Source organism: Rhineura floridana, chromosome 5, assembly GCF_030035675.1.
Source record: "Rhineura floridana isolate rRhiFlo1 chromosome 5, rRhiFlo1.hap2, whole genome shotgun sequence".
Lineage (NCBI taxonomy): Eukaryota > Metazoa > Chordata > Lepidosauria > Squamata > Rhineuridae > Rhineura > Rhineura floridana.
The window spans coordinates 28877841-28895382 of NC_084484.1; the positions used below are offsets into that span (position 1 = coordinate 28877841).

At 44.1% G+C, this 17542-nt stretch overlaps 1 protein-coding gene across 1 annotated transcript in view; it reads right to left on the reverse strand.

Moving 5' to 3' along the window:
- Positions 1–14989: 14989 nt before the first annotated feature.
- The window catches only part of GPC6 (glypican 6), a 1220950-nt gene continuing 1218397 nt past the window's right edge, over positions 14990–17542 (reverse strand). The window contains exon 9 of the mRNA XM_061630112.1: positions 14990–17311. Coding sequence (XP_061486096.1) covers positions 17109–17311 — 203 coding nt within the window. The 3' untranslated portion in view covers positions 14990–17108. The remainder of the gene's footprint in view (positions 17312–17542) is intronic.

Consider the following 17542-nt stretch of genomic DNA (forward strand, 5'->3'; position numbering starts at 1 on the left):
CATTAAATACAAATGAGCATTCAAAAAGAACAAGAAGGGGGTAAAACTTGTTTTGAACAGGGATAGAAACCTGTGCTGATAAAAGCATGGGATGCCCTCTTGTGGCTAGCTTGGAAACTACATTTCCTTGTCTCCCGTTGGTTTCTGCTTAATCACAATCAACAAGGGGGACCAAAACGTTATTAATGGTTTTGAAAAAAAGCATGGCTAAAGTGGCCACTTTTATTCTGAAGAAAAAGCAATATGATCTGAAACGTGGGCTGCGTACACCCTATACATTTAAAGCACATCCCCCTCCCCCAAAGAATCCTGTAGTTAAGGGTGCTGGGAATTGTAGCTCTGTGAGAGGTAAATTACAGTTCCTAGGATTCCGGAGGGGGGGGATTACTTTACATGCACAGTGTGTACATGCCATGATCTCAATGCAGAACAAGCCCCCGGAACCAGAGATTAAACCTGAGACCTGCATGCAAAGCGTGTGCTTCTCTGCTACTGACTTCCGTTGCCTTTCTCCTCATCACTGAACTCAGATGGCCATTCAAGGTAAGGGTGCTGTGATGATGGCGATAACAACACTGCCGTGCAGGCCATCCCCGCAACAAGCCTCTAGATGCTCTGTGGCAGCAAGGCACATCTACCCAGAGCCTCTCTTGCTTTTAGAATGGCACGTCCTGCATGTGGAAAATGACATTTTGCTTCTGGGTGCGGAATAGCCAGTCTATATCTATTCATTACAGCCAAATATCCTTGGCTGAAGCAGACTGAGCAGTTCCCTTGCATTGTTGGAGTGTCACCAGGTGGTCAAAACACTAACTCCACTGGACCATGGCATTGTGTACTTTGTATGCAAGCAGCCTTCCTATAAAACCCATGCTTGATGCTGGTGCAGAAGCCAATGTTTTGCTTGCATGACTAAGCTGAAAGTGACAGGGCTCAGCATGCTACAATGGACTCAACATATGGGGTACATGAATTAGTTCTCTCCATTCCTATATCAGGAAGGCAGCTTTGCTTGGTAGCTACAGCACTAAAACAGAGTTGCATCACAGGGTTAAGAGTGAGCTGATGTCCACCCTAAAAAAATAAAATAAATGCAAGCCCACCAAGTCAAAATTAAAGGCTACCACTACAGGCATTGGAAAGGGGAGATGAGTGGTGAAGCACCCACCAGATTGCTTCTTCTTCTTTTAACATGGCTTCTTTTTATCACTTAAGTAAATAAAGGGCCTCCAGACTTTCATCCCCCAGTCAAGCACTCCTCATTATGGAAGGATTCCATAATCTAGGGGGAAAATAAAAATATAAAGTTGAATAACTGATCTGTGCATCCTGTTCTCACAAGATATCTGTGGGAAGCCGGGGAAGCCCACAAGGAGGACATGAGGACAACAGCACTCTCCCCACCCATGTTCCCCAGCAACTGGTATTCAGAAGGATGATTCTGGAGGAAGTACACAACCGTCATGGCTGGTAGCCATCAATAGCCTTATCCTCCATGAATTTTGTCTAATCCCCATGAAAAGCTGTGTGTGTTGGTGGCCACCACTACAGCATGTGGAAGTTAATGCCATTGTTTAACTATGTGCAGTTGCTGTGTGAAGAAAGGAATTTCTTTTGTCTTGAATCTTCTCTTCCAACATTCATCTGCACTGGATGTGACCCCATGTTCTAATATTAAGAGAGAGAGAGAAAAAAACTTTTCTCTCCACTTACTTCATACCATGGATAATTTTATACACCTCTATCACGTATCCTTGCATTTGCCTTTTATCTGAACTAAAAAGTCCCAAATGTTGTAACCTTTCCACCTCAGAGGGGAGTTGCACCATCCTCTTGCTCATTCTGGATGCCCTTTTCTGAACAGTTCTAAAATGAAACACCCTTAATATGGTGAAGAAAACTCCTTTATTACTGTCTGTTTTCTTACAGTGAAGAAAACCCCCTTATTACTGTCGGTTTTCTTACTGACAATTGCCCATGTCACCCTTGGCTTGTACTTGTTTGAAGTAGTTTAGTGTAGTGTTTGTACTGTAAAGTTTTGACATAAAAACACAGTACAGTTCAAAGAAACAAAGAGAGACGTTTTACCCTTCTTCCCAGCTGTCAGTGTGTTTCCTCTTCAAAACGGATGCGTGGAGGTCGGTGAATGGAGAGAGAAGCGGTCTCTGGTCTAGCTTAAGCTATGGAACCTCTCTCCTACAGGAGGCAATGTTGGCCACAAATGGTTTTGGATGGCTCTAAAAGAGGATTAGATAAATTCATGGTGGATAAGGCTATGAATGGCTACTGGCCGTGATGGCTGTGTTCTCCCTCCAATCTCAGAGTCAGCATGCTTCTGAATCTCAGTTGCCAGAAACCGCAGGAGGGGAGAGTGCTCTTGTGCTCAAGTCCTGCGTGTGGGTTTCCCACAGGCATCTGGTTGGCCACTGTGAGAACAGGATGCTGGACTAGAGGGGCCGCTTGCCTGATCCAGTAGGGCTCTTCTTGTGTCCTTAGATTCCAACTCACACGCTCATGCACTACGGAGGACTTTTTTCTAGCAATTGGAGATGCCTGTGAGGAAGGCAGGTGATTGGAATGCTCCAGAAAGACCAACTGGGAGATGAGAGCATGTGTGTCGCAACAACTCAAGCAGAGATGCCTGCTCATGCATCCTCCTTTGGGAGTCAGCATAGGGTAATGGTTAGAGTGTTGAACTAGGATTGGGGAGACCCAGGTTCAAATCCCCACTCACCCACAAAGCTCACTCGTTGACTGTGGACCAGTCATCCCCTCTCAGCTTAGCCTACCTCACAGGGTTATTGTGAAGCTAGAAAAAGAGGGAAGGAACCGTGCATGGCACCTTGGAGGGACAACAGGATATACTAGAAATGAATATACACATTTTGGAGTGTCAAAGAATTCCATTCTCCATTGTGTCTGTTGTCATCGGGTAGTATCCAAAATAGCATTAAGTCACCATCCCACGATGGAACTTGTCCCCTCCCTCTGTGGGCCCCCTAAATCTGTTCTAAAGGTTCCTCCAACCCTCTGGAACAGACTCAGGGATGGCACAGGGCATGTACAGTTCCCTGGGAAAAGGGACTGACTGTTAAACCACTTTGGGAATTTTAGCTCAGTGGGGGAACAGGGGTCTTCTAAAAACTCTCAGCACCCTTCACAAACTAAAATTCCCAGGATGCTGTGGGGGAAGCCATGACTTTTTAAAGTGGTACAATGCTGCTTTCAATATATAGTGCAGATGGGGCTGAATTCTCTTGCATACTTTGACCTTTCAGACAGCACAGGTCTGATAAGGACCCTGGAATGGCACCCACCAAGTTTGGGAGTGGGCTTGTTAAGATACAAAATTGCAAGCTATTTGTAGGGGCGATTTGATATGGGACGTTTGGTCTTTAATACCGTTGCTTTTTGGGGGGTAAATGTGGCAGCCCACTCTGTATCCTTCAATAGTTCTCTTTTAATTTAATATATTCAGTGATTTGCTACACTTGGTTTAACCTCTCTGTACTCCCCACCAAGAGATGCTGCTGCTGCAGGCTGATTAACAAATTAGATTATGAATTCTAAGAGAGCTGGTTGTTAATTTAATTGAAACCTAATTGTGACTTCATTAGTATCTTCTATTCCCTCCTCCTGATAGCTAAGGTTATCTGAGGTATTGTGCCACTCCAAAAATACGTAGTTGAACATAAGTCCCATTGATTCCAGTACAACTTGCTTCCACCTTAGTTTTGCCCTGGTATGGAAGGATGCAGGTTGCAAATAGGCATCATTTAAAGGAGACATCATAGGAACGTAAGAAGAGCCCTGCTGGACCAGAGCAAAGGCCCATCGAGTCCAGCATCCTATTCTCACAGTGGCCAACCAGATGCCCATGGGAAACCCACCAGCAGGAACTGACCTCAACAGCAGTTTCCCCACTTGCGATACCCATCAACTAGTATTCAGAAGCATACTGCCTTCAACACTGGAGGTAGTGCATCTCCAACATGGCTAGTACTAGCATTGATAGTCTCTTCTATGAATACGTCCAAGCCCCTTTTAAAGCCATCCTTTCACTGCATCTTGCAGAAGCGAATTCTGTTGCTTAACCATGTGCTGTGTGATGAAGTACTTTCTTCTGTCCGTTCTGAATCTTACAACATTCATTGGATGGACTCTGGTTCTAATATGATGAAAGAGCGGGGCAACGTCTCTCTGTTCCCTTACCCGCTGTCTGAGTAGCTCAAACAAGTTTCCTGGTTAAGTAACTAGCCCCTTTGAAATGTAAGCCAGGGCATTGTGTTGCCGCAGGAAGTAAATAGCTGGAAACACTACAAATATGGTAAAAAAGTGGGCATATTATCCCCCCCACCTCCTTTCCTGACTGGAGGTGATGTCCTCAAAGGGTCTCTCTGTGTGAAAAGACAGACTGGCAGTGCTAGAACTGAGTTTGAAAGACACACAGATGGCTTCAAAGGGACCCAAAGACATCATTCAAACCAACCCCCAACCCTCTAACAATATTCTCCCTCTCACACACACTAATTATAGGAAACCAACCCTGGTGATATACAATGGGACCCTAAAACTCTTAGGGCTTATCCACATGGGAACATAACTTCATGCTAAAGAAGCTGTTTTTACCTCCATTTTCTGTTTGTACCGTCTACAGTAAGGGATCAATGCTAGCTGCAAACACAGTGTTTTCTAGTCACACTTGAGGGGAAGCATCAATCACGCAGTTTCCTAAAGACCACACCCTCTAATTTAACATTCCCACTCCCTCTCATTACCTGGCAACCAAGCATGCTTAGTTTGTTCTACTAGCAAGTTTCATTTTAAAAACAACAACCTGGAAGTGAGGTTATTTGTATTTTCACTGGTGCAATACGGATGAAACACAAATCTTTGTTTGAGAAGTATTATGCTGTTGTGCACAAGTTAGGGGGGGAAAGAAAATAAAGGCATTGTTTGCAGCAACATAAAAGAAGCTTACAGAACGGGAGAGAGAAGCAGAGTTTCTCTTCAGCCCACAGGAAATAAAATGAATGGAGGGAGGAAGAGGGAATGGGCATGGAGAAGGGAACAATTGACACCCCCATCTAAAAGCATCAGAACACAGCGTCTGCAAGCCCTAGTGACATGGAGTGGAGATTTTTTTTTCCTTCCCTTTTCAGATGATCAGAGGATTGGGTTAGTACGGATTTACAGGGGGGAAACTGTGTGACAGCTTCTGTTTGCCGGTAATGTCATGTGAACCATGCAGATTAAAAGGGGATGCAAGTAGCACCAGACGCACAGTAAATCGCCATGTGGATAAGGTGCACATAATATTATTCTCACCATATTGTGAATGGGGGGCATGAAGCAGAGAGTCTAATGGCTTGAGTAAGGTCACAGAATGAGTTCATGGCTGAGATGAGATTTGAAGTGAGGACTGTGATGTTCCTATATTAATGTATATATGGTAAGTGTTGTTGTTTAGAAGATACATGGTAAGTGGAGTGAAAGAGGAGGGGGAGTGAATGGGCAGTAGAATGCTAGATGATTGGCTGAGTGTTTTAAATGGCTGAACGTATAAAAGGAAGAGTGAGAGTGGAATCTGGGGGGTGGATGAGGTGAAACTGAGTGGGTTGCTTGGTGGGGTTTAGAGAGTTGTTTGCCAGGAGAGAGTGGAGAAGGAGGGGGGTGGAGTTCGGATTAGTATTGAGTAAAACCATATGCTTATGTGCCTTAAGAAGAAATCTTGTTAATCTTGTTAGCTTTGTTATCTTTAATAAATACTTAATTTGGTTTACCAAAGGCCTGATCCTTGGCTGGGGTTTCACAGACCAGAAGGGAGGGTAAGGTAATGACCAAGGCTGAAGGGAAACTGTAACAAATGGTGGCAGCGGTGAAGAGAATAACAATACCAGTATTCAGAGTCTCTGGGAATACTAGTATTAGGACGTTACTGGTGGTTGCCTAGCAGGGGGATCTGTTGAGATCTGTGCTAGAGTGGGGAGAGAAACAATAAAAAAGGACAGTCCGGACTGGTGGAGTCCCTGGTGGTGCCTAGTGACAGGCAGTAGCCACGCGCAGGTAGGAACGTGACAGGGAGAGCCAGGAAAGGCTGTCACAAGGACTTCCTGGATTACAGCTCATATCTTTAGGCTGCAACCACAGACACACATGTGGGCTAAGTCCCATTATTTCCAACTAAACATGTGTTAATTAGGGTGCAATCCTATGCATATTTACTCAGAAGTCCTACTGTGTTAAATGGTTTAAGTGTGCATAAAATTGCAATCTTAGCCACTAAGCCAGGTGGAGAGACCATCAGGCCCAGAGGTCAAATGTGGCCCTCTAGACCTCTCTATCTGGCCCTTGGAACTCTCCCCAGGACACAGCAAACATTGTTCCTGCTTTGCATCTGAATGTTTTTGCCTGGCTGGAAGATGTCCTTAAACTCTGACAATGCCTCTTTTTTGCCTGAATGGAGGACAGAGAGGGGTTTGTGAGTGTGCAGAAGTATTTTTCTGTATGGTTTATTTTGATGTACCCCACTCAAAAATGCTAATGACTAAGCAGCATATAAATGTTGCCCATCAATCAAGCAATCAAATTAATCTACTGTCTAAAGGTGAACTCCATCTCCATTGCTCTGCCCCCGTTTGCCTCTGGCTCCACTCATCACTGGCCCTTGGAAGGTTTTCCAGAAGGAATGCTGACATCAGGCTGAAAAAGGTTCCTTGCCCCTGTGCTATACCCTTTCTCTGTGAAGACCACCTTTGACCAGGGACAAACTCCAATCCTGAATGAGAAGCTGAAGCCTTCAGTCAGGCTACTAGAAAAACCTATCGGTAGGGAGAAAACCTATAAGGCTTTCATGTATGGAGGTTTCTAGGTAAGCATCACATCATGTAAGGCTACTTCTTTTTATTCTCATTCTGCAGCAGAGTGACTTGTCAAGCAAGAAACTATGGATCTCCTCCAGCTGAAGACTGGTATACATAACTAGTGTTCAGCAACGTTGTTTGCCCTCAAGGATCATTACAGTGGTGTATAACTTGCCCAACTGGGGCCCAGAAGACAGCCTAAGGTTTAAGACAAAGATCTCTTGCCTATTAGATAGACCCTTTACATATCCTGTCTCCTGGAATAAATTTGCATTCCCCGCTGGACATTTAGTATGAAACTCTTGAGCCAGAACCCTGGCAGATGCTTGGACAGCTTTGCAAGCAAAAACTTTACAAGCCTGCCTGCCTGTATCTGTATTAGTGAAACATCAAGATAATCTGAAGGGTTGTAGTTGAGGCCAACTCTCTTCCAGTACCTAGTCACCTGGAGGCGATTCTTTCTTGCCACAAGCAACCAGGCAAATGACTATTTACAAGCCCGTGGTTGGTCAAGAAGAAGAGGCAGCAAAGCCTGTCCACTGCTTGTGATCAGACCATCAAACACCTCCTAGCCTCCCAGGAAGTAACTGCAGCAACAGGCTATTCCATGTGGCTATAATAATAATAATAATAATAATAATAATAATAATAATAATAAACTTTATTTCTACCCCGCCCTTTTTCCAATAGGACTCAGAGCGGCTTACAACTAAAAACAACACCATTAAAACATACAGAGTATATTATTAAAAAAGAATTAAACTATGAGAAAAATTAAAACCATAAAATATAGGTTAAAAACAGCGGACAATTTAAAATAATAAAATCATATAATGTAATCACCAAACTATGACACTTAATCCTGGTCGTTCTCTATCCCAAATGCCCGTTGAAATAAAACAGTCTTTACTTGTCGCCAGAAAGACGGCAAGGAGGGAGCTGATCGCACCTCACTCGGAAGGGAGTTCCACAGCCTAGGGGCGGCCACCGAAAAGGCCCTATCTCGTGTCCGCGTCATATGTGCTTGCGAAGGTGTGGGGAACACAAGAAGGGCCTCACCTGAAGATCTCAAATCCCGGACAGGTTCATGTAGGGAGATACGATCTGTCAAATAGTCTGGACCTGAGCCGTATAGGGCTTTGTAGGTCAAAACCAGCACTTTGAATTGTGACCGGAAACAAATTGGCAGCCAGTGGAGCTGTTGTAACAGGGGAGTTGTATGGTCCCTGTAACCAGCCCCAGTTAGCACTCTGGCTGCAGCTCTTGGTACCAATTTAAGTTTCTGAACAGTCTTCAAAGGCAGCCCCACGTAGAGCGTGTTACAGTAGTCTAAGCGGGATGTAACCAAGGCATGCATCACCCTAGTCAGATCAGGTAGCTCCAGGAACGGGCGCAGCTGGCGCACCAGTTTTAATTGGGCAAATGCGTTCCTGGATACAGCAGCAATCTGGGCCTCCAAATTCAAAGCTGAGTCCACCCAAACTGTGAACCTGAGACTTCAGGGGGAGTGCGACCCCATCCAGCACCGGTTGAATCCCTATTCCCTGATCTGCCCTCCGACTGACCAGGAGTACCTCTGTTTTGTCAGGATTTAATCTCAACTTGTTTGCCCTCATCCAGTCCATCACTGATGCCAGACACTGGTTTAGGGCCTGTACGGCTTCCTTGGCTTCAGGTGGAAAAGAGAAATAGAGTTGAGTGTCATCAGCATACTGATGGCACCGAACCCCAAAACCCTGGACAACCTCTCCCAGCGGTTTCATGTAGATGTTGAATAACATGGGGGACAAAACGGAACCCTGAGGGACCCCATAGGTCCATGGCCAAGGGGTCGAGCAGGAGTCCCCCAGTACCACCTTCTGGGTTCGGTCCTCCAGGAAGGACTGGAGCCACTGTAACACAGTTCCCCCAAGTCCCATCTCAGCAAGGCGGCCCAGAAGGATACCATGATCGATGGTATCGAAAGCCGCTGGGAGGTCCAGTAGAACCAGCAGAGACACACTCCCCCTGTCCAGTTCTCTGCGTAGGTCATCCACCAAGGCGACCAAAGCCGTCTCTGTCCCATAGCCAGGCCTGAAGCCAGATTGAAATGGATCTCACACCATTCCAGCAGTATCTGTTTGATCTCTTTCTGCGATTTTTTGCTGCTATACTAAATGTTTCAAACTGGCTCATGACCTTTGCTTTTCCTCTTGTAAAATATATTGTCACCAAAGTCATTCTAGTTCTTTGTCTAGGCTAGTGCTCTTCTAACAAAAGGATCATAATTGCAATGGCAACGAGACCATCATAATGAACAAGCGTATCTAAGCAGAATGGGAAGGCTGTTCTATTTTTTGAGCTTTGCTTTGCTGGCTGTTCCTTATTTGTTATCTGATTGTACGCACAGAGTGTCTAATGCATGGGTGAGATGCACTCACATTTAATCCTTCGCATCTGAAGAACTAAAACTCAAAGCATTTCCAGATGCATATGATGACACCAAACTCTGACTGGATATGTTATCTTACCCACCAACCACAGAGACTCTGGATTTGTAAATGTCAGAGGCATGAATTACTTTCAAAATATATGGGATGGTTGCCAGTATTTCCTTTCTTTTATTTCCATGTGCTTTGAGAAAATACATTTTTTCCCTTTTCTAGTAGGAAGCTTTTCAAACTTTATTTTTTTAATGGATCAAGGTATACAAGGAAAACAGAGTATGGAATGCAAGAACATTGTTAAAAGGGAGCATACGTCTATTACTCACTCAAATACTGTAGATTTTCACCATCATCTCCTATTTGTTCCAAAACCAAATGCAGGGATCCTTTAGGTTGATAGTCTGTGTACAGATGATTATTTCTCTGTTGTAACAAGAACATCTTTCCTTTCTCTCTACTGGGTCACTGGGGCACTATCCCTGCTTTCTCACTGCCAACTTTATAACTGTTTTCCTCATTTCACCAGCTTCCCCAGCCCATATAAGTAAATAGAATGCTGACATTGATTAGGCCCTGTTCACAAGCAGTTTGTGATCTAGTCAATTTTGCTCCTAAGGCAAACAATTTTTTTTAAAAAAAGAATGCGCATATCAATGAGAGCATCTAAGGAAATGTATTTGTAGTGGTGGGGAGAGTGTTTAACCTTTCATGAGCTCTGTCTGATAGGCGGAAAAAGCAGTCACATCAAAATGAATTCATCTCCATTACAGCAGAGCTACTCAAGCACCTGCAGAGACCCTGAAGGGTTCTGTAAAAGGCTGGAAAACCTGGATTGTCCAGAGACCACTGTGGCACATAAAAAGCAAGGGCATGTACTACTGACAATAATAGCTTCATAATAACATTTTCAAGGTGCAGCAACATTTTCAGTCAAATGTCGAAAGATGTTGGCATCACTTGCTGGTCTTGGGATTAATTTTGACATTGCACTCACATAGTGCTGATCCGTGGGAAAGGCTGCCCACTGCCTGGAGCAAGAGGACTCTCTGCAATTGCCTAGATCTCCCTGGAGCTGGAGCTGGTGTGATCTGGAAGGGGCCAGAAGCGGGCTGAAAATGTGCGGCTGACACCTGCTAATCTGGGAGGCTGCTACAGTATTCAAAAATAATCACTGATGTTCAGTGACATTGGCTGAAAAGTTATTCTGAACACACTGGATGAATTACAACATCCTATCCCTGGGCTCCTTGGCCTTCCTGATAAAACAAACCAGGAAGATCATGTGCTTAGTAGTTTGGAAACAATATGAAAAATATTTCCCTTCATTTTCACATTAATTAATGGTGGAATCCCAATACAGTCTCACATTTTAAGCACCTCATTGTTCATTTATGATCACTATCAATGTATTACTATTATCATGATGTCCCATTTTTTCTTTGCAAAGGTCAGAGCAGACTAAATAAAGTTCCCAGGGGTCTCTCCTCCAGCCACTGAACAGGCACCCCTTTTTTTAACCTTCACCATTGTATAGGGTTAGGTGGTTCCAGACTAATCACTGGACCTTGATTCCTCCTGCTTGTAAACTTCCCATCAGCATCTGGCTGGCCATTGTGGGATAGGTCTTTGGCCTGATCCAACAGGGCTCTTCTTATGTTCTTAAATGCTTAATGTGCTTGGTTAAAGTGAGGACACAGAAAACTAGCATTCTGAAAATGTTATGGAAAAGCCACCTTGTTCAACTTTATTTATGTATTTATTTATTACATTTATACCCTGCCTTTCTTTTCATGGCAGAAACCCAAGGCGGCTTACATATGGTTCCCACGCGGTCTCCCATCCAGGCACCGACCAGACTTGACCCTGCTTAGCTTCAGCAGGGAGCTGGGGCCAACGCATCATCTAAAGGAGAAACTGTGAGGGGAGAATGACATCTGTATTGCAAGTGGGACTGATAAATAGGTATTTTCCAAAGACAAGACTTAGCAAAATCTTTGGGAAGCATTCTGTGCTGGTGTGGCTGGTTAGGACAACTGCCATAAAATTATTTGCAACCTGAACCATGTAATTTCCACATTCAATTTAATTGTGATGCTGTAGTAATAAAATACACTGTGATATTCTAAGGGATTTCAGATCTGGTGCCTCAACAATTGCATGACTGTTAGCGCAGTCTTGTGGCAAAAACAACAGTGAATGACTTTGTTCACTGTTATCTTGCCATCAACAGAAGAGAACATTTTGAATTATGGCACAGAAATAACTCAGTATTTCCTGTGGACAAATAGTTATTATAAGCAAAGAAAGTGTAAAGTGAGGCACTTCAAATGATATAGAAACTTGTATTTAGAAGCACCAGGTTTTCAAAGTTTTATTTCCTAACTCCAAGATTCAACACGCTCTGTGGATTTAATGGCGCCTTCGCATTCCAAGACGATGTGAGGTGTGAAAAAAAAAGAAGAGGAGGCAATTCAAGCTTTAGGGGATATCTGAGAGTTGCGTGCACACCTCGCACAAAGCGATCGCCATTCCTACTGTGGAAAAATGAACAGAGAACTATGACTGGACAAATGCATTCCTGATTTAACTCACATGCTAATCTATGGACTACGATCAAAACATGATAAAGGGAGGCATGTTGCCTTACTTCCATGTTCCCTAGAATCATCAGTCAATGCCAGTCGCAGGATGGGGAAGTGTAACCATTACTACTGCATAGCACTCAGCATCTTCATGAACGGATGTTAACCTGAATCAGAATAAAAATGGCCCTCTCTTGAGAAACTCATTATGGTCCTACGCTCCCCATTTAATCACCATTTGTTCTCTTGAGACACTGAATATACAGCTAGATGGTACCTTCTTTAATTAATCCTCAGGCTGAGTCATACATTAATGGAGTGGTGCGAGGGCCATTTCAATGCAGCTGGATCTCTCATGGCTCTGTTAATGCTTGTAGAAAGGAAGCATCTGAGACAGACCAGGGAAGTGGTGCTTTCTTGCACCAGCATTGCCAGCCCCTGGGAAATGGTAAGGCTGGTAGGGGGAAGGCAATCATATAAGTCACCCAGCCCATGCGGTTCCTCCCGACAGGCATTAGCAGCATGAGGTTGATCCACGTAGTAGCAGTTCCCATACATTTGCAGAAACCAGGAAAAACTCTCCGATTGTCTGGATGTGGACAGAGCCTGTGGGAAGGGGCAAACTAGTGGAGGGCAGCCCTATAACCCTTTCCTAAAACAATGTCTGTGGAAAGGGAGCAATTTTAGAAGTAGGCAGCTCATATGACAGAGTGGTCTACATTTTTTAGTTAGTGCTGGCCTCTATCAGGGCTCTACCACTGTCTCTGCCATGTGTCTCAGCTGTGCCAGGCAGTTGTTAGATGGGGTAGTACAGAATCTGAACTGGGATATAGGGGGTTATGTTATATTTATTTATAGCATAATTAAATGGAAGTGAGCCTGTTCTCTGCTTTATGAATATCTTACTACATTGGCAAAGGCCCGATAAGAATCCTGGCATGCTGGAACCGGGTAAGTGCACTAAAGCGTCCAAGGTAATAAGGATGAGCCATAAGATAAAATTGTAAACATAAATCAAGTAATGAAGTAATTCCTGCAGAGTGATGTGGAGATTTTCCATGCCTCTGCTTGCAACTGCCAAGAACATGAAGTGATTTGTGGCTTTCCATGAGGTGGCAGCCATCTACATAGAGACACCTTTTACACCAGGGGAATCCAACATGGTGCTCTTCAGATGTTGTTGAAGTACAACTGCCACCATCACTAACTATTGGCCATGTTGGCTAGAGCTGATGGGAATTGGAGACCAACAACATTTGGAGGGCACAGTGTTGGCTATGTCTGTTTTATACATCATATCTGAGAACAAGTGGAGTATTTGCCATTGGATTGCTATTTTTGGTGGCGTATCCATGGACGGAATAATGTCTCTCTAATTTGTATGTGGTTACTTGCTGCTATTATAAATGGGTGAGATTACATAATAGTCAATCCCTGAAACTGAAAGCTGTATCCTGCAGGTGTGTCTTGGTTTTCTCAACAAGGACCACATTTACAAAAACAAGAAACCACAGCAGAATAATAGAGAAATATAATCTTTTGGTAGGATTTCTCTCTGAAAACTGATTGCAAATGGGTATCAGCCAAGTTTTCAAGAACTTGAAGATGGTTTAGTTTGGGTGGATGAAGTCACATGGTGGGGATCAGATTATGGTGCTTACGGCATCCTTTTTCTTAACACCTCAGCCAGGTGAAGGGCCACTACTCAGTGGGAGAGGATATGTGCATATAAGGTTCCAGGTTCAATCTCTGACATCTTCAGTAAAGCGCATTTTAAGCAACGGGTCTGCAAGTGGTCTCTGGATAGCTTCAGCCAGCCAGGCAGTATAGATAATATTGAGACTAAATGGACCATTGGTCTGATTTCTTATAACGCAGTCCATTATACCCTTATTCTCCACTAGAGATTCTGAATTAGTGGGAAGAACCTACCAAAAGACTCAGACCAGAAAAGTTAAGGACTCACATGAATGAGACTTAAATTAGTCATGATCATTGGCCACAATCCAGAAGAGGGTCACTCGCAGAATTATGTGTTGGATTCTGGCCATAGGCGAGTCCATGTAATGGGCAATGTACAGTTAAAAGGCGCCTTGAGTAGAACACCAGTAACCAGCATATAACTGTGAATAGGGAAGACAAAACTGGGTTGTATAACATTTTAAATTAAAAAATCTTTTTCAGAAGCACAACCTCTGCATTTTGTTTACCTATTTGACCTAGTATGTAATCATTAGCTGCATATACAGTTTGTTTAGGGGGAGGGGGTGTAAAAGTGCTTAAGTATATACATTTGTGCTGTGAGTGTACTACTTTCATTACTAAATTGCTGGTTAATTATAATTAGATGAGGAAAAATATTTGGAAACATGTACAATTTATATGGTCAATGCTCTAACTGCAGTGTTGAGTAGCTTCCTTGGAAGTGTTTCACCAACTTTTTTTCTCTTTACCAACACTGGAAGAGTAATTAAAACTAGGCAATCTATTTATAATAACAGCACAGCTTCCCTTTTCAATCTTATACCTATATACATGAGAATAAGCCCCATTGGACTCAGTTGGACTTCTGGGTGGACACGTACAGGATTGCCCTGTAAGGTAGCAAGGGCCTGGGTTAGCCTACTCACTCATGTTTATCACCTGGGCTGTGACCCAGCTTCCTCGGCGAATGGAGTAAAGAGGGGCTAAGACTTCTCCATAAATCTCCCCTCCCTTGCTATGCTCCCATCATGCTAGGGACATTGTGGCTCCCGTTCACTCCCAGATCCTCCAGCATCTCACCTTGCAACATGCCAAAGATCCACCTCAGCCTCTCCCTTCCTCGTCCATGGGATGTTCACCACAGAAGCAGGTGTGATGGCCCCAGGGCTGGCACCAGAGGGTGGCCAGGTTGGGCCTTGGCTGAGGGCTCCTGCAGCCCAGAGGGACTCTTGAAGAGCCCCTCCCCTCCTTAGGATGGGAGAGTAGCGCTCCCATCACCCTCTGGGACAGCGTCGGCTCCCAACCCTGCGGCAGATTGTGGAGAGGGAGCTCCCAAGCACCATCCCTCCAATACAGTCAGTGTGGGCTTCATGTACTGCCTTCAAGTCAATTCCGACTTATGGAGACCCTATGAATATGGTTTTCGTGAGGCTGAGAGGCAATGACTGGCCCAAGGTCACCCAGTGAGTTTCATGGCTATGTGGGGATTTGAATCCTGGTCTCTCAGGTCGTAGTCCAGCACCTTAACCACTACACCACACTGGTCCCTCCACAACCTCACCTACCTCTCCCATCCCTGTGAATGACATGCAGTCTGTGTCCACATGCCTGCCATCAACCAAGATGGCAGTGGGGGCTTCCTTATGGGGCTGATGCCATCTTGGTTGTTGGCAGACACACATGCACAGCACACATGTCATTCACAGGGAAGCGCAGGTAGGTTTATTAGTCCTGTGCAGCCTGTATGGGGGGGTTGAGCTACAGCACTGCAGGCCCAGGGCAAGCTGGTGCCCAAGGGCCCAGTCATGCCTGGTGCCGGCCCTGCATGGCCACACATCGCGGCCTGTCAAATATCAGTGACTGGATGCTTCATGACAAGAGGCGAGAGGGTCACAAAGGGCAACATAGCAAGACAGCAGGAGGTTTATGCTTATGGGAGCAGGATCACAATCCTGTGATTAAACACATTCTATCACATCAGATCACACTATCCAGATACATACTGGGGCTACTATAACCATGAAGACAGTTAAATGGACTTTTTAAGAAAGTTTGCAAGAGCACAATTGTCATCCCAAAGTCTCATTGTTCTATATATTTCCATGTCCGTATTGCACACACTCACGCAAATGCACCGACATGAAAGAGGGAGGGTGCCACCCCTTCGCAACTCCGTAAAGAAACGGACAACTGAAAATGCAGAAAAAGTTCCCTTCTTTGATTCTTGCACTTGCTGATAATGAAAGGTTGACTTTTCCCAAGCAGAACAACAAAAATAAATGCCGGTTGACAAAACATTTTTTTCCTTACAAAGATGTGTCAACCCTGAGCTTGTAATTAAGAAGTTAAAATCTGTGATTTATACATATATATATTCATATATATATTCATATATATAAAAATAGATGATCATACTAAGACTAAAAAAGTGAAAGAAATTTTCCATGTCAGTACTATATATATGTATTTGTGTCAACGTTTTAGCAACAGAGTTCCCTTCTGATACAGAAACTAATAGATACGAAGGATGCTGTTTCTATGCAAAACTAACATTTTGATTCAATTACTGTTACCATTCCTTTGAAAACTGCCTTTTTGGTTAGATGATGAACACAGGCGCAGAAAATTCTACTTGATGCCAAACTTGCAGGTAAAGAAAAGAGATTATATGATAAAAGATTATTTTTTTATGTCAAAACCCTTGCGTTAAAACCTTTCAAACATTATTAAGATTTCATGATGAACCAGATGATGATGGGCAACATAGTGGACTCCTTTGTCAATGACATACCATTGATGGGGAGTAAACTAATTAGAACAAAGAGTGTTAGTATTCAGTCAAGGCCTGGGCTGAAACAATGTGAATATTCTGAGAGGAATGATGTTAGTTAGCAGATGTTTTCCTGTTCTTGTTCGGAACCTCTTGGCAAGTCTTCTATGTATGGCCAATGGAGCACAAGTCATACCCCTGTTTTTGTGTTATGCACACACACAAACCCTCAAAAGATACTCCCTCAATGGTATAGATAATTTTGGTGACCTGAAGTGCCCCCCAGAATAGAGACCTCTTCCACATTTTGCCATTTTGTTGGGCCTTGGGCTTAGCTCGATTTTGGGGAAAAAACATTGATTTCCTTTGTTTCCCTTTTCTCTTTCTTTGTACTGGAAAAACCACACCTTGTACCTTTAACCTTTTCCCGCCTCCCCCTTTTTCTTCCTGCAGCATAAAAGCAAATGAAGCTCTGAAAAGTCTCCTGTAATAAAAATGTGAGGAAAAGATAGCCTGAGGAGCAGACAGTGTCTTCTTCATAGCTCTATGAAAGAAACAGGAAAAGGTCACTCTGGCACCCGGCACTCTTTGGAAATCCACAAAGGGGAGCGGGTTGCAGGGCTGCTTGCTTCTTATATAAAACCGCGAAAGTGTTTGTGGCATGTTCCATTGTCCGAGAACATAAGAAAAAGAGGAAGTTGGCTGTTCTTTTGTTTTTATTTTTCAATAGCTTAAAGGCAGTCATCGCTAGCCAGAGCCAGGATTATCTGCACTGTCTTTGTAGTAGGAGAACCAGGCAGAGGATGACCCATGTGAGTGCTGATTGGCTGCGGGGGCTGGCTGAAGAGTCCACTTCCCTTCTGTCCGAGTCGACGAGCGGTGCATCTGTGGTGATGAATTCAAACTCTGTTGGACAAATATCATCGGTGCAACCGCTTCCACTTCCTGAGCCACTGGTCTCATCGCCTGCGAGGTGGGGTGGGGAACAGGAAAATGGCAGAAGAGAAAAGCACTCATTTCGCATCACCTGATGATTTCTGGATGTGCCAAACAGAAATCCAGTGTGCACGCTGTTCAAAACATGGAGCATGGACCAGCCTTGGGATGCTCTAATTTTCACACTCAGATGTGGGAGCTACTGCAGTGCAGGCTCTTGCTATGCCACTTGGGAGTTTTTAGAATGCACCTTCCTGAAGG